Source organism: Malaclemys terrapin, chromosome 6 (assembly GCF_027887155.1).
Source record: "Malaclemys terrapin pileata isolate rMalTer1 chromosome 6, rMalTer1.hap1, whole genome shotgun sequence".
In the NCBI taxonomy this organism is placed as follows: Eukaryota; Metazoa; Chordata; order Testudines; family Emydidae; genus Malaclemys; species Malaclemys terrapin.
The window spans coordinates 57,265,687-57,291,457 of record NC_071510.1 but is presented as its reverse complement, the minus strand read 5'-3'; the positions used below and the strand labels follow the sequence as shown (position 1 = coordinate 57,291,457).

Sequence of the window (25,771 nt, the reverse complement as noted above, 5' to 3'; positions counted from 1 at the left end):
CCACTACATCAAGAAAGATTGGCCATTCCGACAGTCATTGGAGCCTGGGAGGAAAAGTGTTCAGCATCCACCACTTGTTGAATCAAGGAAGATTTTGTTACCACCCTTACACATCAAGCTGGGTCTGATGAAGAACTTTGTCAAGGCCATTGACAAAACACAAACAGCTTTCAAGTACCTCCGTGGAAAATTTCCAAGGTTAAGTGAAGCTAAGATAAAGGAAGGTGTCTTTGTTGGTCCTCAGATTCGTGAACGTCTTCGAGATGATGCATTTGACCATGCACTGCGTGGCAAGGAAAAGATGGCATGGAAAGCCTTCCAGTTAGTGGCAATAAATTTTCTCGGAAACAACAAGGCAGACAACTACAGGTTGTTGGTGGAAAACCTCCTCAAGGCATACAAAAGCCTTGGTTGCAACATGTCACTAAAGAGACATTTTTTGCACTCTCATCTAGATTTTTTTCCACCGAACTGCAGAGCAGTGAGCGACGAGTACGGCAAGCGATTTCACCAGGACATTGCAACAATGGAGAAACGCTATCAGGGCAAATGGAGCCCATCAATGCTTGCAGACTATTGCTGGACAGTGACAAGAGATGCTCCATTTAATGAATACAAGAGACAAGCCAAGAAGCGCCGAGTAGACACTGAATAGGACTAAACTATGTACATAATAGTTTTTTGCCTTTTGTTTCATAATAAATGTTATTTATATAACCCTTTTGCTGATTTTTAAAGTGTTACATAAACAGGACAGGTGAAATATCATCATGTAAAGCAACCATAAACACATGAAAAGACCTAGGTTTACAATTTATGATTAAAACTCGACTATCTACACAATATACATAAACATAAAATGTAAAAACTTAAATATCTTAGAAACAGTAGCCAGTCGTTTTAATTGTCATTTGATTTCAGCACATCAAAATACATAATAAATAGCACATTTTATCTCTGAAGCAGACGACTTCTCAAAAATTGTAGACCAGAGTTTTCATCAGTGGCACTCACAGTGCCCGGGTCCTGGCCACTGGTCTGGGGGGGAAAATCTGTATTTTAATTTAATTTTAAATGAAGCTTCTTAAACATTCTAAAAACCTTATTTACTTTACATACAACAATAGTTTAGTTATATATTATAGACTTATAGAAAGAGACCTTCTAATAACATTAAAATGTATTACCGGCACGCAAAACCTTAAATTAGAGTGAATAAATGAAGACTCGGCACACCACTTCTGAAAGGTTGCCGAACCCTGCTATAAACGTTTTATTGGCATAATGGGCTTAAAGGTGAATAATAATCATTACCTGTTCCAACTGTGTGGCAAATGCTATAGTCACAGACAAAACAAAGTATTCTCTGCAATATTCTGCTGGTCCAATTTGATGATAGCCTTCTTCTTCATTCAGGACTGCTACAATATTTTTAGGATCTAACCCACAAAGCAGAGCAGGCACTTTAAGAGAAGAGAATTGAATTTATATGGTTATGTCCTTCTAGATCTCCAGATCTGTGTATTTTATCTGTTCTTAAATAAAAAAAAACAACAAACAAACAAAAAACCCCCCACACAACTGAAACCCTCCCGCCCCAAAATTACATCATGGAGCATCAGACCGATATCCATCTGGGCTACTAGCAGAGTTGGAACCTTTAGATCCATCACACAGACAAGGATTGCTTGAGCTAACAACATAACTAATAGCAGTATCAGACTGGCATCTTCTATGTGGACCAGAACATTTTACCAGTGGGTTTCACAGGCATCTGCTTATAGCAGAGGAATTGAGAGACTCGGGTGACTTGGGAATCCCAGGCTCTGGAGGGAAGTGTGCTTTAGCAGACACTGACTCACATGCCCATTCCCACCCTAGGCACGACTCCTTTTGCCCTGTCTCCTCCAAATTATCCCTGTCTCTGCCCCATCTCCTCCTTGTTCCTGGCTCCTCCTGACCACTCCCATTCCCTCACCTAGTTAGTCTGGCTCCACTCCAGGTTCCTCATTGGAATTCTAGTCTTCTTCTCCAAGCAAACCTTAGTCTCACCCCACCTACATATACAGCCTCCAGTTGTCCCTCCCCCTACTATATTCGCCATCTTCATTGACATCCATTGCCCACTTCCCTCCTTCTTCTTTGTCGGAGTCTCCTTGCCCAGCCACTCCAGGTTCTCCTTCTGCACCACAGTTCCTCTTTAGATCTGTAGCCTTTCATCCCACTGTAGTCTTGAGGAGAGAGAAGGACAGGGCCCTTCTCTTACACAATCTTTCCCAGTGCCTCCACCCAGAACACAAGTGGAGGTCATGCCTGGACAAGGAGGTGTGGGGAAGAGGAACAACATGGGTTTCCCCATCTCTCCTTGCTGCCCAGCTGGCTTTGAGGGAAAAGAGAAATGATTCTTTCATTGTGCATTGTTATATTTGAAGATCTCAAAGACAAGCAGCAGCCATTCTGCTGAGGTTACTACCCCACCCTCCCAGTTTGTCTGGTGTTTCTCAGATTTGGAATCTGATCAGATCACTGTTTTTGGGGGTCAGGAAGAAAATTTTCCTTTGGGGCAATAAGAGCAGGATGTCTAATAGTTTTTCCACCTTCCTCACATCATCATGGAGGCCTGATTTTAAGTTAATAAGGAGTGAAGAATTAAAAGATGAAGTTTTCATCTTAAGTAAAGCTCATAATTTGTCACAATTTGTGGGTGAGAACTCAATATCCCAGAGACAAACTTGAGTAGACTCGAGACCTAGGAGATACCTCGTGGTGCCTATTAGCCTGCTGGAAACAGGGAAGACCTTGAGTCTTCACAAACTTCGTAAACCTTTCACATATGCCCTCATTCCTCCTTCCAGGGAAGGGTGAAAATTTAAAGGAGTGAGTTAGGCTGAAGGGAGCCAACCCTGAATATAGGTTATTTAACATGATGCCATTTAACACAGCATTGAACTGTCTTGTTGTGACAGTTCTCAGGGCACCCAGGATTGACAGTCACCTTGTTACCCCTGCTTCCAGAAGAGGGAGACTTTCATGTGGTAGTTGGGGGTCAGCTCCCTAACACCACCATCCTTTCAGCCACTCAAGCACTCTGGTCTGGACTATGCCAGCCCTAGCTTCACCTTGCAGGTTAAACAATAGGTGTACCCCAATTCCTGAGTCCCTCTGAATCATTCCCTTGTGATATCCAGCCCTTGGGTACTTACAGAAATCTCAAATCCTCTGCACCCAAAGATGCACCCCAGTTTTATCTTAAACACTGCTCCTGTAAATCACAAGGAGCTTGTGAGCACTTAAATTGTGGTAGTGGAGAAAGGGATAAAGGGAATTTGAACATAGAGATCTTAGTCTCTAGGAATAGAGCAAGAATCAAGCTAACAAAGTCAGGCTAACACTGACTCTAATAACACAAGACTTGAAGGCGTAGGGGAGTAGAAAGCGAATGAGAACAGACTGTAAGAGATACTCGTTTTGACCTTGTGTTAGATAAGAATGGAATGTAGACTCTGGCAGAAATTAATGAGAAAAAAAGTGAGATATCAGAAAGAAAATGTATAACAAAATACATTTGTTGCTCATTATTGTATGTAATGAAAGGTATAAAAGCTTGCCTAACTGTTTACCTAACGAAGACCTGCCTCGGGAGGGGAACCCCTGCCTGTGAGTACTCTCCCATGCATTTGCAATTGCTCAAAAATAAAGCTGCCTCTGGCTTGTTGCTTCAAACTCAGAGTGAGGACTCGTTTTTCCTCCCACATAATAAAACAAGAGTAGTTTTCAAAAACAATAAAGATTGAACTAGAAATAAAAGAAAAAAAAAAGTGGTGAAAACAAATGGTTACAATTAAAAAAAAAAAAAAGCATGAACCTGGGTCTACACTTATCAACAGTTACCCTTCTAATCTAAGAAAGTCGATTTTCCTCCCCTCCTGACAAAATTCAGTCTGTTGCAGAACTGGCTGGTTTCTCTAGAACCAGGATCCAAACATTCATAAGGGGTTTCCTCAGTGAATGGATGCAGAGTGTCCTTCCCCATACAATATTATACTGAAAAGAGTTTTTGGTTTCTATTCACAGATAGGGCGAAACCCTGCTTAGCTGTAAAGTTTCTTTTTTTACCTCTAAGTGGTTTTGATTGTTTCTTGTTGCCTCTGCTGGTTTCCCATTCAAAAGTCTTAGGCTATGTCTACACTGGCAATTGAAAGACAAAATTTGTGTCTTTCAGAGGTGTTAAAAAAACAAAAACAAAAAAATCCTGAAAGGCAAACATTTTGCCGCAACAAGTGCCAGTGTGAACAGCGTGTTGTTGGCAGGAGTGTTCTCCTGCCAACAACGTGAACACCGCTCATTGGGGGCAGAAGTTTTTTGTCAGCAGGAGAGCCGACAAACAGGGGCTACGCTGCGCTACTTTTAGTGGCACGGCTGTGGTGACACAGCCATATCACTAAAAGCGCTGTATTGTAGATATAGCCTTCGTGTTATGCAGGGCTAAACAATCTAGCCCTTCTACTGCATCACTGGCCAATCAAGGCAGAGTGACAACTCCCCCTTGCCCATATGGGCCATCACCAAGACACTGTTTCCTTGTGACAAATTTCTACTCCAAATCCATCAAGCATACTTTCAGTATATTATTCCTTAAACATTACCCATAAATATATTTCACAATGGTTATGACACTTTACATGTTACTCTCGATAGATAGTGAGTTTGTCAGATTTGGTGCAAGAAATATTTACAAAGAAAAAGGATCCTTTGCCAAGGGGTCTGTGTGTAACACTGGTTTGGGAGCAGGAGAGCACCAGCTCTCTCCCATCTTAAACTAAACATTAATAAAGTTTGTACCTTCTGCTTTAAAATCCATCCCTGTATCCACATTTTATTTTCCTGCGTGCCCTGATCAACTCTTACCCATGTTTTCTACTGCCTCTTTTCTGGACTACTTGATTTCAATACTTTATGATCTTAAGTACAAGCTATCAAAACTACATTCTGTCAAGGAAATAAGCAGCTTGTTTGTTTTTAAATGACACAAACCTCACACCCCTCCTATTAAAATAAGCAAACAAGCACACACACTTTATTGGATCCTGATATGATTGGAGAGCCATTATAAAACCACCATTGCACTCAGTGCTTACAGTGTATATAGTATATATAAATGTAATAGGTTGTAAATATTTTATATAAAAATGCTATTAAAGTAAAATGCACTTGTGTCCCAAAACAATCATTTGCAATAAACTATATGTTCTTCAGGCACATGAAACAAAACTTTTCTGAATAAAATGTAATTAAATTTGGATTACGGTACTAACCTTTCCCTTCTCTCGGAGGTGCTTCTTTTGCTTTAAAGCCATCCACTGGTGCTTTTGTATCAGTTTCCAACACTATACTTATCTGTATCTCAGATTTAAATTTAGTATATTTGTTGCTGAGCAAAGGATACCATTTTGGTGCCTGCAGAATTTAAAAGAAAAAAAAAGTGGATAAAGTATGTTCCTAAAATAAGAAAGAAGAGAATGGCAAAGGCATATAATGTGGTTACAGGATGAAATTCATCTTTTGGCAGTTAGGCTGTAGCAGAGTTAAGATGTGCTTCAGTGTTTATTTTCAAAATATCAGACTGATTCTCTGTTACGTTCTACCGTAATAGCTTTGGTTTTGTTATACCAAATTTCTTAGGTAGATTGATGTGGACCAAACCTTTCTGCTTAACAGTCAAGACCTTTAACAACAATGCCTTGATAGCCTTTGGAAGTGCATGGGAAGCAGCCTAAAATGGAGCAAAAAACAAATTAAAGCAAGATCACAGAGGTTCACGGGACCCCATGGCAAAATCTGAAACTGAACTTCTCCCTCCCCACCTGAGACCTGGGGGAGGGTGGCAGGGAGAAGAGGAGGCAGAGAGCGAGCTTGCCCCACACTCACGCTGCAGAGGCACCTCCTGTCCCACAAAGCTGGGCATGGGTCTCTGCTCCAGGCATTGTGACCTGGCACATGGGATCACTGCTCACTCAAATTTGGCCCAATGACCTTTCCATCATGACAAAGGAGTGGCCGGGCCAAATCAAAGTGGCACTGTGACCCTGTGGGCCAGGTCACAATGCTATGTGTTCAAATTCCACTGGTTTGGGAGCCCTCTCAAGCGGGGGCCGGGGGTAAACTACCCCTTTTGCACATGCCCCATCCCAGGCATCCCTGAGCAAGGTTTACTCAAAAGTGCCTGCCATTCACCTAAAAAAATAGCTCTTTAAAAACTGCCATACACCAGCCTTTTGCTTTATTTTTTCCTTTTTAACATTTTTCTATCTCTGTCCCTCTTTTTCTCCTCTGAGGTAGGCAACTGTGGCTTAATGACTGCAGCAGAGGGAGCAGAAGTCCAGGTATCTGAAGTCTATTCCCAGTTTTGCCCTAGTTCCCTGCATAACCTTGTGCAAATCATTACCTCTCTTTGTATAACAGTTTACCTATCTGTATAATAGATTGCACCCTAACTCACAGGTGTTTTGTGAGACTCATAAGCCCTGTCTTGATACACAAAGAGGGTGTCTTTTTTCAATCCAATTAGCTTAACATAACTGAAAAACTGAATCAAGACACACACTGACATATTTGAAGCCATATTAGCTGTCCATATTTTAGGCTAGACTCCTAGAGGAAAAAACTGCATATATTCCTTCCAATGCCTGAGCATATTCAACAAGATAACAGGCTAAAACCACCATAGAATCTTTAATCAGAATAGAGAAAAATCTTGTTTTTTTAAGATCTCATCTGACAGACCCTCACATGGTAAAATTGTATGAAACACAAGCTTTCTCAACCTTGCTAAAATGGGAACCTATGACTCTAGGGAATCCAAGCTATCATATGACCAGCCATGGTGTAATTTATACACAGAGTTTAAGACCAGTAAGGACCATTAGATCATCTAGCCTGATCTCCTGTAGATCGCATTAACATTTCATTGTATTGGAGCACTATATTTAACATTTGGCTAAAGCATAGTTTCCAAAAATACATCTAGGACTGATTTGAAGATATCAAGAGATGGAGAATCTGCTACTTCCCTTGGTAGTTTGTACCAGTTCCACACTGTTAAAAATGTACTTATTTCTGTCAGTGTTATTGTATTGGTCCCAGGATAGTAGAGACCAGGTGAGTGACGTAATATCTTTTGTTGGATCAACTTCTGTTGCTGAGAGAGACATGCTTCTACAGAGCTCTTCAAAGCAACCCTGAAGCTGTCTCTCTCAGCAACATAAGTTGGGCCAACAAAAGATATCACCCACCTTGTCTACCTTATTTCTAGTTAAAACTTACTGGCTTCAGCTTCCAGCCATTGGTTCTTGTTGCACATTTGTCCTTTAGTACCCACTATTTTCTCCCTGAGAAGGTACTTAAACATTGTAATCAAGTAACCTTTCAATCATGATTTTGATAAACTAAACAGATTCAGCTCTCAGTCTCTTACTCATTTTAATCATTCTTTGAGTGTTTTTCTGTGTATTATTTCATTGTCATAATCTGAAGGCTTTTTTTTTAAGAATGGAAATGGTTGTTTCAGCAAATAAGAACCAACTACTCAATCACAGACAAAAAATAAAAATCCAATACTAGTCTGATTATTAGACACAGTTTACAGAGAATTATTTCATATGAAATACAAATACATCAATGTTAATATTGCAATTCTCAAAATCTTTAAAATTCGGGAAGACAAAAGAACCTTCACACATGTTTAACTTGGCAATATCACAGTAATCTCCAATGACCAATTTAAGAGTCAGATGCATTTTACATTTCATCATGTTAATAAAATGTATACAAAATATTTGTATTTGTTCTTCACACATGCTATTAAAATCTCTTTTCAAAAGGTTTTGAACTACATGCTCTGATGAGCCAACATTCCTTCAAATAGGATTTGAGAGCTCTGCAAATTCCTTTCAAGAACTACTTCAGTACCTACAAAAATAGAAAATGTAATAAGTACTGTCAAACTGTCAGTTATTAACATCTCTTCATAACAAATAACATACCTGTTTCTTTTCTTGAGCAGCTCTTAAATCGAGTACAATATAGCCTATATTCTCCTTAGTTGAAGATACAGGATCCAAAGCAGAACACTGGAGTTTGATAGGTGTACGCTGTAGCCTGGAAGAATACCATAATGAAATCCAATTTGTGCCAACAATCCTTGTAATCAGACTTAACTGATGAAAAATGTCACAGCACGGAAAGATAACAGTATAAAATAAATGTGAAAATATAGCAATTTAACTGGTTTACATCGAATTATGGTACAAACTGAATGTACTGTTAAACTTCTACAATCTAACACTGTTATAAATGATAAGGAGGTAGATAAACCCACTTAAAAAAAAAAAATGTGTTCACTAGACCCTCCTAGAGCCCAAGCAATCATGGAAAAGATATAGTGGTATTATATGATCCTGTTCCTCACCAGAAAGAGGCGGGTTCAGATTCTACTCTCAGACATGTAACACCACTTATTTTTAAATCTTATGCTAACAGTTGGATGTATAGTATTAAACTGACACACAAAATAAGCAGCACCACTCATTACAATTGGAATTTCACCTCAGTATTAATTCAGTGGTTAAAAAGGTATAAATACGTAAAACAGACTGTTGAGTTAAATACTTGGTTACGTCTGTTGGTTATTGTCAAGTACTGTGCGTCTTCAGAAAGAACGGTTACTTACCTTCTGTAACTGTTATTCTTCGAGATGTGTTGTTCACGTCCATTACACATTAGGTGTACGCGTGCCGCGTGCACAGACGTCGGAAACTTTTTCCCTTAGCGGCTCCCGTCGGGCCGGCAGGGCCCCCTCCTTCCCGCCAGAGCGGCGCCCCTCTCCAGGGTATATATATCCCTGCCGACCCAACCCCTCCGGTTCCTTCTTGCTGGAGACTCCGACAGAGGGGAAGGAGGGTGGGAAGTGTAATGGACGTGAACAACACATCTCGAAGAACAACAGTTACAGAAGGTAAGTAACCGTTCTTTCTTCTTCGAGTGATTGTTCACGTCCATTACACATTAGGTGATTCCCAAGCTTACCATTGGAGGTGGGTAGGAGTCAAGGTACAACTGACTGTAGCACAGCCCGACCGACCATCGCGTCCTCTCTGGTCTGATGATGGATCGCGTAGTGGGCTGTGAACGTATGTACGGACGACCAGGTGGCTGCCTTACAGATCTCCTGGATAGGGACCTGCGCCAAGAAGGCCGTTGAGGACGCTTGGGCTCTAGTCGAGTGGGCCCGGATCTCCGGGGCCGGAACATTGGCGAGCTCATAACAAGTGCGTATACAATGCACAATCCATGCCGACAAGCGCTGTGTCGAGATAGGCAAGCCTTTCATATGTTCCGCAATAGCAATGAACAGCTGGGGTGTTCTGCGGAACGACCTGGTCCGTTCCAGGTAAAATGCCAACGCCCTTCAGACATCCAGGGTATGTAGGCTGCAGTGGTGAGGATCCGTATGGGGTTTAGGAAAAAACACCGGTAGGCAAATGTCCTGCCCCATGTGAAACTGTGATACCACCTTTGGGAGGAATTTGGGGTGTGGCCTCAGTTGCACCTTATCCTTATGGAACACTGTATAGGGTGGTTCCGAAGAGAGGGCCCTCAATTCCGATACCCTTCTGGCCGACGTGATGGCCACGAGAAACGCCACCTTCCACGAGAGGTGCGTGAGGGAGCAAGTGGCTAGGGGCTCAAAGGGAGGACTCATGAGTCTTGTTAGGACTAGGTTCAGACTCCACGCCGTAACAGGCAGGCGCGAGTAGGGAAACACCCTTTCCAGCCCCTTGAGGAATCGGGCCACTGTGGGGTTGGAGAACACTGACACTCCCAACTCTCCCGGATGGAAAGCCGAAATAGCGGCTAAGTGAACTCTAATTGAGGCGGGCGCAAACCCTTGATTCTTAAGGTGCAGTAGGTAGTCCAAGATCGACGGAACTGAGGCTTGTAAAGGCTGCATGCGTTGAGGGGCTCACACCAGTGGGAGAACCTTTTCCATTTTGCCAGGTAGGTCGCTCTTGTAGAGGGCTTCCTACTATTAAGGAGGATTTGCTGAACTTGGTGAGAGCACCTGTGTTCTGCATCATTCAGCCAGAGAGATACCACCCCATGAGATGTAGCGAAGACAGGTTCGGGTGGAGTAGGCGACCTTTGTCTTGCGTGACTAGGTCACGATGGAGGGGGAGGGTGATTGGATCGGCTATGGACAGTTCCAGCAGGGACGTGAACCAATGCTGGCGTGGCCAGGCCGGGGCGATAAGTATGATCGTCGCCCTGTCCCTGCGGGTCTTGAGGAGAACCTTGTGTATGAATGGGAACGGAGGGAAGGCATATCTTAGGCTCCCTCCCCATGGGATCATGAAAGCATCTGCTAATGATCCCCGGCTGAGGTTCTGGAACGAGCAGAACTGAGGGCATTGGCTGTTGTCCCTGGTGGCGAATAGATCCACCCGGGGAAAGCCCCACCTCCGGAAGATCGAATGCAGGACGTCTCGCCTCAACGTCCATTCGTGCATTCGGTAGGATCAGCTGAGGCGGTCTGCTAAGCCGTTTTGAATCCCCGGAAGATACGTCGCGATGAGGTGTATCGCATGGGCTATACAGAAGTTCCATAATTGGAGTGCCTCGTGACAGAGGGGAGAAGACCGGGACCCGCCCTGCTTGTTTATATAGAACATGGCGGTAGTGTTGTCCATCAGGACTGCCACGCTGTGACCTTTCATGGTGGCGCGGAAGGTCTGACAGGCGAGGCGAATCGCTCTTAGCTCCTTCAGATTGATGTGAAGCAGCTTGTCTTCTCTGGACCACAGCCCTTGGGTCCGCAGTTCCCCCAGGTGCGCCCCCCAACCCAGGTCCGATGCATCTGTTACCAACGTCAGAGTGGGCTGTGGGGCAGCGAAGGGGATCCTTTCGCATACCTGTTGGCGATCGAGCCACCAGCGTAGCGAGCTGAGCACCTGGTTTGGGATCGTGACTACTTGATCCAATGGGTCTCTGTTGGGGCGATGCGTGTGGGCGAACCACAACTGTAAAGGCCGGAGCCTCAGGCGGGCATGTCTGACCACGTGTGTGCAAGCTGCCATATGCCCCAGAAGCTGCATGCAACACCTCGCCGTTGTCGTGGGGAATTTTTGGACCGAGCTTACGGCTCTGTGAATTGACATGAACCGTGCCTCTGCTAGGCTCGCTTGCGCGGTTACCGAGTCCAGGGTTGCACCTATGAAGTCCAGCCTCTGTGTGGGGACTAACGTGGATTTGGGCACATTGACCCGGAGGCCGAGCTTGTCGAACGTCTGCAAGGCCAGCGTCACGTGAGATCGGACCTCGGCCTCCGACCTGCCCGCGAGTAGCCAATCGTCCAGGTACGGGAACACACGCATCCTTCTTTTTCGAAGGAAGGCTGCTACCACGGACATGCACTTCGTAAACACCCGTGATGCTGACGCCAGGCCGAAGGGCAGGACCGTAAATTGGAAATGGCGCTGGTCGACAATGAAGCGCAGAAAACCGTCTGTGGGCCGGATTGATTGCGATGTGAAAATAGGCATCTTTCATATCGAGGGCAGCATACCAATCCCCCGGATCCAGGGATGGGATAATAGTTCCAAGGGAGACCATACGGAAGCGCGCTTTGATCAGAAACTTGTTTAGATCGCGCAGGTCCAAAATAGGACGGAGGCCCCCTTTCGCCTTGGGGATCAGGAAGTATCTGGAATAGAATCCTTTTCCCCTTAGGTCTAGAGGGACCTCTTCTACTGCTCCTGCAGTGAGCAGGGTCTGTACCTCCTGTATGAGGAGTTGCTCGTGAGAAGGGTCCCTGAAGAGGGACGGGGAAGGGGGATGGCAGGGAGGGGGCGAGGAAAACTGGAGGGTATAGCCCGCCTTCACTGTGCGCAGGACCCAGCGGTCCGATGTTATGCGCAACCAGGCCCGGTAGAAATGGGACAGACGGTCCTTGAAACCCAGAGGAGGATCCGGTATATGAAGTGGTACGCTGTCCTCGGGCGTAGCTTCAAAAGCCTGGTTTATTTCCTGGCTGCGGCTTGCCCTGGCCATGACTCTGGCCTTGGTTAGGCGTATTGTTACGTCTCCACCTGTTATCCCTGCCTTGACAGCAGTAAGGCTCGTGCCGGGGGCGAGGGTGGTATTGCCTCTGTGGTGGCTGGGGCTTAAAGGGTTTACGCTGCGTTACCGGAGTGTGCATACCCAACGACTTAAGGGTCGCACGCGAGTCCTTAAGGCTATGCAGCCTGGCGTCCGTTTGGTCGGAGAACAAGCCCGAACCTTCAAACGGGAGGTCCTGCAGTGTGGTTTGCACCTCTGGCGGGAGACCTGAAGCCTGCAACCACGCCGAACGCCTCATCACGACTCCCGACGCAATTGTTCTAGCCGCAGCGTCGGCTGAGTCTAGTGCGGCCTGTAATGAGGTCTTGGCCACTGCCATTCCCTCATCCACCAGGGCCGTAAACTCCTGATGCGCGTCAGGTGGGAGGGAGTCCTTAAACTTGGCAACTGTTGTCCAAGAGTTAAAATTGTGCCTGTTTAGAATCGCCTGCTGATTGGCAATCCTCAGCTGAAGGCCCCCAGATGAATAGACTTTCCTCCCGAATAAGTCCAATCTCTTAGCTTCCTTGCCCTTGGGGGCAGGAGCTTGCTGGCCATGCCGCTCTTTTTCGTTGACCGCCGAGACCACCAGCGAACAGGGGGACGGATGTAGAAAGAGGAAGTCAAACCCTCTAGATGGGGCGAAGTATTTCCTCTCCACGCCCTTTGCAGTTGGCGCACTGGAGGCCGGTGTTTGCCACACCGTCTTATAGTTGGACTGTACTGTCCGTATAATCGGGAGAGCGACTCTGGAGGGGCCCTCTGGGCTCAGGATATCGACCATGGGGTCGTCCTGCTCTACAGTCTCCTCCGCTTGCAAGCCCAGATTGAGGGCTACCCGGCGAAGCAGGTCTTGGTGTGCCCGATGGTCAATCAGGGGAGGGCCGGACACCAGTGTGCCCGCTACCGCCTCGTCTGGCGAGGAGGAAGAGGTCGGGGCCTTCTGCCCATCCTCATTGTCCTGCAGTCCGGCATCAGCCAGTTGTTCCTCTGCGGCCTGACCCGCAGCGTGGGATTGGGACGGCACCGTACTCGGTGCCGAGTCCACTCCTTCCCGCTCCGGTGGTCTAGAGACCGTTGCCTCCCTATACGATGGCGGCCGGTGCCGCGGGGAGCGGGATCGGTACCCGGATGGCCCGGATCTCGAGGCCCTCGATGGGGGCCCTTGCTGGTGGTAGGCCCAGGGTGTCCAGAATGGCCATTGGCTCGGTTGGCCCCATTGGGACTGACCGTAGTACCTGCTGGCCTGTGACCTATGGGCATACCCGTCGTACCGGTCTGAGTCAGTTCCCGAGATCACGGACGGTGACCTGGAAGGCCACGGTGGAGCCGTAGGATAGTGCCGGTCCAGTTTTGGGGAGTAGCGCCTCCGCGACCAGGACCTGGAATAGCGCCTCGCCGACCTGGACCTGGAACGGTACCGGTGGTCGCGGGACCGGGAACGGCTACGGCTGGTTGGCCTCGGGTAGCGAACCACCGACGCTTCGCGGTGCCGACTCGTGCTCGGTTGCTGAGTCGGTGCCGACCGCTTGTTGAAGCCCGACTGCTGCGGTGCTTCCTGCGTCGAGGGCAACCGGGAGTCCACCGAGGCAGAGCTCGACCGGGACCGGTTACTGGAGCGGTGCCGAGACGGCGACCGTGATGGGCGCACCATCGCCGGCTTGCCTCTGCGCGGCAGCATCGGCGGAGCGCCCTCAGCGCATGCCGGGGCCTCGACGGACAAAGCAATGAGGTCCTTAGCTGCCTCAAACGTGTCCGGAGTGGAGGGCTGTTCCACGAGCTCCTCCAGCCCTTCATCCTCACTCGACGCGCCCATCCCGGGGCTCGACGGGCCTTTCGGCGCCGGAGCCATTACCGGGGTCCGTGTTGGGGCCGTATTGGCCTTAGGGGCACTCGAGGTCTTTACCGGTGCCGCCCTCTTGTGCGGGGAGCGTCCTCGGGCCTTAGGCTGGCCCTTCGCTTTCGCCGGCAAAGACGATCGGCGTCGTGTATTTCCCCGCTGGGTCGGTGCCGCGGGCTTCGGGTGACCCGCCGGTGCCGGTTCCCGCACCGATGCCGGGGCGCTCCGCACGGAGGCAGACGGTGCCGTCGAAGTGGAGGGCTGTAACGCTGTCTCCATGAGCAGCTGCTTAAGGCGAAAGTCCCTCTCTTTTTTAGTTCTGGGCTTAAAGGCCTTGCAGATCTTGCAGCGCTCTTTCTGGTGAGCCTCCCCCAGGCAACGGAGACACGAGGCGTGGGGTTCGCTCAATGGCATAGGCCTGCGGCACGTGGCACAAGCCTTGAAGCCTTGGGCGTGTGGCATACCCCGCCGCCCAGGGCCGGTGCCGGGGCTGAACAAATAACCACGGCAGGAACTTTAAGTACCCTAATGAGCTGTTAACTACTGGCTCAACACTACTACAAACTAACTGATAATTGCTAGATAACACTAATGACTATTGCTAAGGGACACTCTCAGACGAGAGACAGAGTTGTTCCAATGCCGCCACGGATGGTAAGAAGGAACTGGAGGGGTCGGGTCGGCAGGGATATATATACCCTGGAGCGGGGCGCCGCTCTGGCGGGAAGGAGGGGGCCCTGCCGGCCCGACGGGAGCCGCTAAGGGAAAAAGTTTCCGACGTCCGTGCACGCGGCACGCGTACACCTAATGTGTAATGGACGTGAACAATCACTCGAAGAAGAATGTAAGTTTAACTACACCATTAAAAACAGTGGCTTCAAAACATTTGAAATTATTCCCCCCATATACAACCATCAAAATAAAGATGGTTATGGCTGCACAGATAATGCCCCCTAGTGGTTTGTGCATTATCAATATATTTGGGCAGAGATGCTCATGCACTTGTCAGTGGCAAGTGTGAAAAAATTTCTCTGATGCTGGTGGTACCACTTCTGAAAATGCAAAGTAGCGAAGTGTGGGGAGTCTGTTACATTGAGCATTAATATTAAGGCATAAAATTGATGCCACATACAATATTATATATGCTCAAGTAGGCTAAGTGACATTGCTGCAGAAACTATAACTCAAAACTGCAATAGTTTTTTTTTGCATTTAATTTGGTATAGGATTACGTTTTCTAGTAATATATTCCAGTGTATACAGGATAATTTGAGTCCACTGTATGTATTGTAGCTTAATGCTCTTCTGCTATGAGTTTTAATTAAAAAAAAAAAAAATATCTTATGGATGAGTTTTAGACTCCTTCAATGTCACTCATACTATCATTTGTGCTGTGGCAGCAATGCCATGGTGGAAAACTTTCAATATATACTGTAATTATACATAGCAGATTGTACTACTCGGGGTGGATAAAAATCATTGATTTTTTTAAAAATAAAAACTAGGATTTTATTTAAATTGTTTTTTTATATATATAAAATGCTTTTTGAGGAAAAAACCTATCTAAAGATAGTTTTAATTAAGATATCTTTGAGCTACAATGTATCTCAGCATGGAACACGGATTACAAATTCTAATTTTATAGTATGAGACAATATGTAATGTAATTAATGTTTAAGAAAAGTTTTGTAAAGGAGTTCCAATAGTTCATGGATTAGGGACCCAATCTTACGGGGTTCCAGGGGCTTCTGTGAAGATTATTTAAGCTGATCTTTCTATCTACCCAACGGGACTAGTTATCTTCTAGACTGATCACTATCAAAGATGCTTAGTTTTACAGTTCTGAAACTGGATTTGTGTCTCCAGAGATAGCAAAAATATTTTAAATAAATAAATAAGTAAATATATAGAGGTGTGAAATAACAGACCTCAACACTATTGTCCCTCTGCAAATTTGTGTACACAGAGTCAATCCCTTACCTCTCTCTAAAAGTGCAAAGTTCCAAAAAGTTCAATGAATAGAAGATTGTTGGGGGCGGAATAGGTCTGGACAAGGAGAAGAAGTCTGGAGATAAATGTGAGAAGGGAGGGACAGGCAATAGAAACAAAAGCGAAACTGTTTGAGCAGCATATTAAATTGTATTTGTATAATTGGTATGTGTGGCATGTGTTTTCATATAAAAACAATGTACGCTAAATTGGAATCACAAACACATGTTGCCTCACAGTACGTTCTCTTAAACAGGTTAAAAAGAAAGTAAAACTAACGATTATATAAATATCGTAGTGTCAAAAGGGGGATTATGTAGGGATATTAAAGAAGGTACTAACAGTGATTCCCCCAAGTGACAGTGACCCCCTCATAATTTGTCCCCCACACTTTAAAATCCAACAGTTTCACCAAGTACAAAAATCTTTTGGGTCTTCTGTTAAAACTTGTAAGCTACTGTCTGTAGAAACCATTGATTACATCTGTCCTGTGAAAGATACTTTACTACTATGTAAAACTTACAAACAAGTTAACTGACTTTGTTCTTGAAGTAATTGATACAATGCAAACAAACACTATAAGCCGCTAAGTGACTTTCACTTCATTCAATGGCTCCTAAGACAGACCCCCACCCTCTGTGATTAAAGGGCCGGGAGTCTCAAATAAATTAGTACACACCCTGAAAGTGGTAAAGACAGTAAATTAAAATATGGAATGTATGCTAATGAATGCTTGATATACATGAATGGTTAGGAAGGTGCCAGCCTAGAAAAGGAGTATCCATCGGCCGAAGAATGTGTCAAGTAGACCACCAGGGTAAACTGGGGATCCACCCCATCACCTGGAAGGATGAGAAACACAAACTTTGGACAGTGTGGAGCCACCAGGAATGTGCCACTTTGGACAGGAATGTGCCATCTGCTGATTGAGTCAGCAACAGCAGGATGAAACAGTTCCCATAGACTAACATAGGAATTAATTCCTATAAGAATGGACTCTAAAGACTGATGACTTTGAGTCTCTGGTTCTGCTGCCAGCCTCCAGGAGCATCAGGTGCACCTGACACAGATTCGGCTCCATCCTCACGACCAAGATACCTGGCCAGTAACTTGGCATGAGCAACTTCTAGGCTGGTAACTATAACACCTATACAGAACTTGAATGAATAATTGTGTGAAAATCTCTCTCTCTCTCTCTCTCTCTATATATATATATGTGTGTGTGTGTGTATAAGAAATAAGTAGTCAAACAATGTTGTTTACTTTTATCTTTTGCTTTATCAGTATATTTACAATAAATGTGGCATCTTTGCCTTATCCCTCTTAATAAGATCCTGCTGGTTTTTATTCTATTGGTATAACATTGAGATCTTTCTAAGTGTAGCCTTCATTGATTTGAGATCTACCATACCTTTCTCTCACTAGAAGGGAAAACCTATAATGGCAGCAGGCTGTAAAGGAGACCCAGTTTGGGGATATTTTAATGAAGTTCCTCTACCTGTGGGTAAGACAGGCATGCATGCAAAATGCAAACAGTGCAACAAAGAAATGCAAGACCTGGTTGCCCGAATGAAACAACATCATAAGTCTTCCTTCTGAGGAGGAAGCTGCATTGAAGATGATGAAAGGAACATGCAGGATCTTCAGGTTGGTAAACTTTTTTATTTCATAGTTCTTTCTTAAGGACTGCCTGTCTTCCATCTGGACTATTCTTGAATTCTCATGTTTGAGTAAAAAAAAATATAGTTGTTACCCTATGGTACTATCATTTTAGATGCATTTGTGATAAAAAAAAATAAATAGCTGAAATAGGCAGATCTTCCTTTTACAAATTTCACCTTTAAATTAGTACTAAGTGTCAGTTAATGCAATGAGTAATACTAAATGAGCAGTATGGCAACAATAATTAAATAACTGCACTGACTTATTTTGTTTAGGAGACCTCCATCCTCAACATACAGGATTCTGAAGACTATCCACCTTCAAAATCACTATCACTTTCTATAGTTTCAGAATTAGCTGCCAATGATAGTGTTTCAGTCATATCATGTATGTCACATAGCCACAGTATATCACCTGTAGCAAAAAGAAAAAAAAAAAAATCTCCATCATCCAGAAACAACTATAGATAAGTTTGTGATAAGAACCAGCATATTACAAAAAGAGGTAATTTATGAAAAAATTGCCCGGTTTGTTTATGCAACAAACTATCCTTTCCGTATGATTGAGAACCCACACTTCATTAACATGGTTCAGTCATTAAGACCAGAATATAGTCCACCCAACAGAGCAGATGTCGCAGGCAAATTGCTGGATAAAGTGTAGGAAAGAGAAATTGAGCAGTGTGCAAAAGGTCTAGAGGGTGAAATTGTTAACCTGAGTCTTGATGGATGAAGCAGTGTCCACAATGATCCTGTTGTATGTATTTGTGTGACAACAGAAGAAAGGAATGTCTTCCTTACCGAAACAATTGATACATCAGGAAATGCACAGCAGAATACTTACAAGTAGCAGTAATAAAAGCTTTAACAAACTGTGAAAAAAAATTCAAATGTCTAGTACGCAGCTTGGTCACAGACAATGCTGCAAATGTATCCAAGATGAGAAGAAATTATTTAGAAGAGAGTCCCAAGCTAACAACATACGGTTGCAGTGCTCATTTGATACACCTCCGAGCCAAAGACTTCAGTGTTCTGGAAATAAAGGCTAATGCGTTAAAATTGAAAAATACTTCTGTAACCACCACTTTGCAGCAGCTGCTCTGAAAAAAGTGGGAGGAACTAAGCTAACTTTCCCACAAGACATGCGATGGAACTCAGTAGTGGACTGTTTTGAGCACTGTATCAAGAACTGGCCTAATCTGATGACAGTTTGTGAATAAAATCACCAAAAATAATAATAATAAAAAAAAAAAAATAGACGGCACTGTCACAGCCAAAGTTCTCAACATTGGGCTTAAGACGGGGGTTCTCAAACTCGTAGTCGGGACCCCTCAGGGGGTCGCGAGCTGTCAGCCTCGACCCCAAACCCTGCTTAGCCTCCAGCATTTATAATGGCGTTAAATATATATTAAAAAAAAGTGTTTTTAATGTATGGGGGGGAGGGGTCACACTCAGAGACTTGCTGTGTGAAAGGGATCACCAGTACAAAAGTCTGAGAACCCCTGGCTTAAGAGAAATGTTGACCACATGCTGAATACCCTGAAGCCTATTTCTCTAGCCTTCAATAAAATGCAGGGAAATAACTGTTTTATTGCTGACAATGTTGAAATTTAGAAGGAACTGAGTGAGATCTTAAAAAAAGAAATATGCAATGACAGTGTTAAATTACAAGCATTAAAAAAAACAAATGGAACAAGCACTATCTCCAGCTCATTTTCTTGCAAATATTCTTAACTACTGGAGAAGAAAAGTTGGCTATAAGACATGGACATCCAGCAATCATCTCTCCATAATGCCAACTTCAGAGCTAAGGGTGAACCATTCAAGAAATATATGTTTGCTGATGATATTTTAAAGAAAGTCACACCAGTGAACTGGTGGAAATCACTTAAGCACTTTGGATTCAAAGACTGTTGAAGTGATAATCTCACTTTAACAGCAGTAGCTTCTTCTGCCAGTGTAGAAAGAGTATTTTCTTCCTTTGGACTAGTTCATTCCAAATTGAGAAATCATTTGGGACCTGAAAAAGCAGGAAAGCTTGTTTTTCTTTTCCAGATTACGAACAAACAGGAAAATGAAGGTGAAGACGACTGAGTTAGCTGCAGAAGCCAATATTTTAAGTTTCTCATGTTGACCTGACTGACAGTCATTAATTTGGGGGGGGGGGGGGGGTGTTAATATTTCATTTAACTATTTTAGTTTAAAATAATTTTAACAAAACCAAACCTGATTTTAAAAAAACTTGAATGTTTAACTAAAATCAAAAATTCATATGCTTGTTTTGTTAAAATATTATATGTTTGCTGTTGAAGAAAAAAAAAATCCAGAATACATAACGTTGTTTTAATTAAATAAAACTATTTAAATGTCTGTCTGGTGATGTTCTCCTCCTAATACAGCATGGCAAGAAAATCCTCCAAATATTAATGATTAACCTGTTGAATTGGAGATAGTTCACCTCCCAATGACTTCATAAATATCTGCTTCATTTAAATGAAATAACCAAACAATCATTCATTTTCTGATATAGCTGTAAAACTAATCCTAAAAGTTTTCAAAATAAATCACTTTAAAATGTATAGTGTGTACCTTCTAAAAATGAAGCCTACATTTATCTCTGAGTTCTGAAGAATATGCATTAAGGTTATAACAACCAAGGAGAATGCACTTTAATGTAGAAATCCATGATTAAATCGAGTCTTCCTGACTAGTGATTTACATCATGATTTAAATCAAATCCACCCCGGTACTACTGTCATTAAAATTTTTAGAAGCCAAACACAAAGCTTTCATTGGCTGTAAAGATAAAAATAATGACAAAATTGACAATTTTATAATTTAACCTGTGTTGGTGAAGTGCTTTCCTATCAAGCTCCCAAGCCAATTCGGTGGCAAACTCTGGCTGGTCTGCATGATCCACAGGATCCGTAGCTAGCTGTTCACCATCAAACTTTGCTTCTACCACAAGCATATGCTTTGCACGTCTGGGAAAATGGCGTCCTGGAAAAAATACAAAGGCACAACTTTCAGTCATCTCTGCTAAAAAACACAGAAGAATCTGTTTTTTGTCAAAAAACAGAAACTGTACAAATAGGTTTCCTGTATCATTCTTCTTGAAGTTGTTTTAATATGTATTAATATACTTTCCAGGTCTTAATTTTAAAAAGAAGTGGAAGGTGGACTTCAACACCTAAAAGATGGGGGAAAAAAAAGTGTCCTGAGTAAATATACGTGATAAAATAATTTTCTATTAAGAAACTGGTTTTTAATGCATTTGATCCCAATCTTGCAAACATGTACGTCAGTAACTTTACTAGTGAGTAGTTTTATTGAATATAATGGAACTACTCACATGAGTAATTTTACTCTCCCATGTGTATGGGATCAGGCACTTACTAAAATATTTTGATTTTTTTCCTTTAGTTCTGGAAATTCATTGGGTTGTTTAAATGGGTATAATATGCCATGTTTTCTAACTTTATCTTAAGAGCCAGAGCTGAATTTTTATATTATTTGTTGTACACTAACAGTGTCCTAGTACTGTCATAAGCAAGAATAATTCACTGCCTGCTATAAAGAGCTTGTAATCAAAGTTGGACAGACAATACAGTCAGATACATAGTAGGAATATTGCTGGTGCAGATTTTTATTTATTTGTAAGTGGTTCATTACAAGCTGCCATTAAGCTTTACACTAACCTGATATGAGGTTGTTGTTTTTTTAAAAAAATAACGGGTAGAGGAAATGAAGATGGAGTCATACCTCTTGTGTTAGTCTGTTAATTTTGTGATTTGGGTGCTCATAACAGCAGGGTATTAAAAACACTCAGCCAGATAAACATTGTGCAATTTGCCCCCCAAAATTTTCACAATATTTCATTTAGGGATTTGACTAGCATCTATCTGAATTTAGTATACAAGTTTTCAGCCCAGGAGCATTACCTCTAAAAATGTTTGAGTTGTATTATTGGAATTTAAAAATGTAGAACCACCTCCTAAAGTAAGTATAAGCTGAATTTTGAAAACTACTGGTCCATAAAGAGTAATCAGTCTTACCAAATTTTAATATATACCTGGAGAAGGAACATTATTAAGACTGCAAATATTTATTTACATCCTAAAATTCTCAACACTTCATAAAAAGTAGCCTACATTTTCAAATGTGACAAGTTATTTTGAAAGTACTACGTGGAACTTTTAAAGAGGCTGGCGTTCAGTACTTTATGAAAAGTACGCTTCCTTAAGGTAAACTAAATTGGGTACCACCAATCATCTTTTTTTGAAAATTTAAACCAGCATGCCTCTCTGTTAGTTACTACATAGCATGACTCCTGAGACAAGAGAGATAAGAAAGCAGTCTGAATCACTACTCTTCTGGCCTAATGGATTTCTCATTTTAAAGAAACAAGACAGTTTTTCTCCTTATGACTGTGAATATAAATCAACATGTATTTTGTATTTACTATAGTTATGTCTCAAAATTTTTTTATCAGACTATGGGAAAAGTTCTTTTAAATTATATACTGTAGTGCTGGGAACTTTACAAATAACATTTAGAACAATTCCTGGAAAAAGATCTTCCCAAAGTCACTCACTGAGAAACTAATGCTGAAAACACAGAAAGACACATTGAAGTGCCTGATAATACAGAAATAATCAGATATTTTCAGATACAGCAGAGTAACATTAATTTAGGATAATCTGCAACTGAAGCATAAAAAAGCCCAAGATATTTATTTAACCATCGTTTCCCCCCCTACCAAAATTTCTGAAAGTTAACAGAAGGCTGTAAATTACATTTACAAAGTGTATGTCCAAACTGACACGATTTTCAGAAGAAAGCTCTCTCCTGAGTAAAGACATTTTGTGTAGAGAAATGAGGAATGGATACACCTGTAAGGAACATGAGTCCAAAGCTGTAATGAGGCCTGCACGGAATTTATTACAACACCTAAACCTGGCAGCTCCGTTTGTTCGTTTATATTTTAGCTTTTGTCTTTATATTTTAAATAAATTGCATTTCTACAGGGTTTGGTCAGTCCAGGTATCAAACCTTATTTGATTATGATTTTGTTAAAAAAATTAAGATATAGATCATTAGGATATGGCAAATAAAGGAACATACAAACTCTACTCAGCTTTTTTTAAAGTTGAGTGCCATGAGTATATCAAGAGTTTCAGGAATTATACCTGTCTTTGAGTTACATCTGTAAAATACACAAAACTTTGCAGTCACCCTGTTTGGGTTTCTCTCCCCTTCCCACCCCACCCCCCTTTTTTTTTTTAAAGTCCTCTTCTCTGTTCCCTGTTTATTTATATGTGAAAGCACTGTGCAAACAAAACCGATAAAATGATCATACACAAACTGCCATCAAATGTTCTAAAAACACTGAAAATTAATTCCTCCTCACCCAATTTCTATTAAAGTAATCATACAAACAGCAACTACAACAGTGAAAATGTTGTTTCCCTTTTATTGTTTCAATTCTAACTTATACATAGCCGAAAACTCACTTTCCCTCAAGTAAACCAGAATCAGGGATTAATCTAACATCCTGGAATTGATTTTTACACCATCTAATTTCATGGTGTTACATGAATGAATGTTTTCTTTCAATATTTTCTGCCACTTAAAATTGGAGAAAAAGAAAGCACCACCATAAAACAAATGAGACAAGCAAAAGTTTAATATTATTTCTACTCTCCGATACCTTAGGCCTGGTCCCCACTAAGCCCCCACTTCGGACTAAGGTACGCAAATTCAGCTACGTTAATAACGTAGCTGAATTCGAAGTACCTTAGTCCAAACTTACCGCGGGTCCAGACGCGGCAGGCAGGCTCCCCCGTCGATGCCGCGTACTCCTCTCGCCGAACTGGAGTACCGGCGTCGACGGCGAACACTTCCGGGATCGATCCCAGATCATCGATTGCCTGCCGCTGGACCCTCCGGTAAGTGTAGACGTACCCTTTGAAGGAGTACCCTGTTATTTGCATGTACCCTGAATTAGATACAACATCAGGACAAGCAAGCAGAAAAAGGGGGGAAGTTCTTAAAGACTGCACAGTTGTTACCCCAACACCTGCTTCACCTTCCCAGTGGAAGGTAGCGGCTAGGAGACCCTTAAGACATATAGGCCCTACTTCACCTTTGCCATTAACTTTAGTCAGTTGCACTGAGAAACATGCCCATTTAAATCAGAGCTGAATTTGGTCCACAGAGCTTTCAACAAAACTAATGAAAGTTTGCTCATTCATTTAGATTTTAAGTAATTCTGATTTTATTAACCGTATGTCTACACTACCCGCCGGATCGGCAGGCAGCGATCGATCCAGCGGGAGTCGATTTATCACATCTAGTCTAGACACAATAAATCAATCCCAAAGCGCTCTCCCATCAACTTCTGTACTCCACTGCCACAAGAGGCGCAGGTGGAGTCAATGGGGGAGCAGCAGCAGTCGATTCACCGCAGTGAAGACACCACGGTGAGTAGGTCTAAGTACGTCAACTTCAGCTACGTTATTCACATAGCTGAAGTTGCGTAACTAAGATCTATCCCCTCCTAGTGTAGACCAGGCCTTAGATGGAGACTGTGCCTTTAAGGAGTAAGGCAACTTCAGTTCTCAAACTATTCTTGTATATTCGTTATGAAGTACTCTGCTGTTGGCAAAAAAGAGAAAAATCAGACAAAAAAATACATCCGTTGTAAGGCAAGACCATATACATTATTTAACGGTAATTCAGTCCCACATCCTGGCATGTTATTACAAGGATTACTAAATCCATCATCGTGGTATTTTAGCAAAATGTACACAGTCCAAAAACAAACAGAAAGGGGAAATGAAAGAGTGCAAAGATGTTAATGCCAGGAGACAAACGTGCACGGAGCAAGAGCCAGCGCTGGGCTCAGAGAACGGCGTCGGATTCAATACTTTACCTTCCAGGATGGAGACAACGATCAGAAGCTGGTCGGATTTGGAGACCATTTCTGCTTTGGGGCTGTATGTGAAATCGGGGATGCGGGCTAAGGCTGGCAGCCTGGGGGGTCCCTGGCCCTGCGAGGGGGCGGAATCTGAAGCGGGGCGAGCGGTGTTCCAGTCCGGGCTGAGCCCGGGGTTACGGGGAGGGGAGTCTCGGGCCCTGGCGGGGGGGTCCTTACATGCAGCGTCTCAACCTCTACGAGGACAGAGCAGAAAGCCGCCGCCGCCGCCGCCGGAGAGCAGGAGCCGCCACGCCCAGCTCCGCTCGCGGTGCCGCCACCCGCAACCCTTTGCCGCCTCGGACGCTCTTTAAACCAAACCGCTGCCTCTGCCACTCTACTTCCGCCTAGCAACCAAGCGGCACCGGGGAGCCTGGCGGACAAAGAAACACAGAGACTAGGGTGGAAGAGGAGAGAGCGCCTCTTCCGGTCTGGGATCACTGCCGGCCAACCTACAGCCCAGCGTTCACAGCGGCGTTTAGGGTGGGAGGAGGCTGCGTGTGTGGAGCAGCGCCACCTGTGGTTGAGGCGGGAGAACGACACCCCCAGCGCTCGAGCTGGGGGCGTGCAAAAGCAACAGAAAAAAGGGCTCGTGCAATTATGTTATCCGTCCTCCTAGCTGTGCCACAGGGCTGGTGTGCGAGGACAATGTCCGCGGGGGGGGGGGGACTGCAAGAGTGTTCGCGGCAGCCTCATTTGCATACAAATCTAACCCGGCTACCCGTATATAGTTATGCTGGTAAATGTCCACATGTAGGCAAGCTCTTACTGTGAAGGAACAAAACGTGGTTTTAGAGACTCCAGACTGTTGAAGACTTCCTTAGGAAAAGTAACTTAAATTTCAAAGTAATTAAATTTCTATTTGTAAAATTCCATGTATATCCTTTTCTTTATTTATATTTGTTAATAAAATATTATGGATGTAATAACTGTGCAAAATATAAACAGAAGAGGTGAAAAACAATGTATTTGTTTTAACTAATAACTTATTCCTAGTATTTACTAACTTGGCACTGAAGTGCTATGAGAAACTATTTTAAAAACATGCAAATAATGCCAGTGCTACAGAAGCTGAGAGACACGATATAGGGTAAAATTGTTTTTGCCAGGAACAAAACTGAAATATCTTGAGTCTCAAAATTAAATAGCCTC

The 25,771-nt window shown here is 43.4% G+C and overlaps 1 protein-coding gene across 1 annotated transcript in view; it reads right to left on the bottom strand.

Moving 5' to 3' along the window:
• Positions 1-24,790, bottom strand: part of CEP120 (centrosomal protein 120) — an 82,407-nt gene extending 57,617 nt beyond the window's left edge. The window contains exons 1-5 of the mRNA XM_054032986.1: positions 24,578-24,790; positions 20,487-20,643; positions 8,043-8,157; positions 5,316-5,457; positions 1,315-1,463 (exon numbers count right to left, since the gene is read on the bottom strand). Of these exons, the coding sequence (XP_053888961.1) occupies positions 1,315-1,463; positions 5,316-5,457; positions 8,043-8,157; positions 20,487-20,643; positions 24,578-24,626 (612 nt within the window). The 5' untranslated portion in view covers positions 24,627-24,790. The remainder of the gene's footprint in view (positions 1-1,314; positions 1,464-5,315; positions 5,458-8,042; positions 8,158-20,486; positions 20,644-24,577) is intronic.
• Between the last annotated feature and the right edge of the window lie 981 nt (positions 24,791-25,771).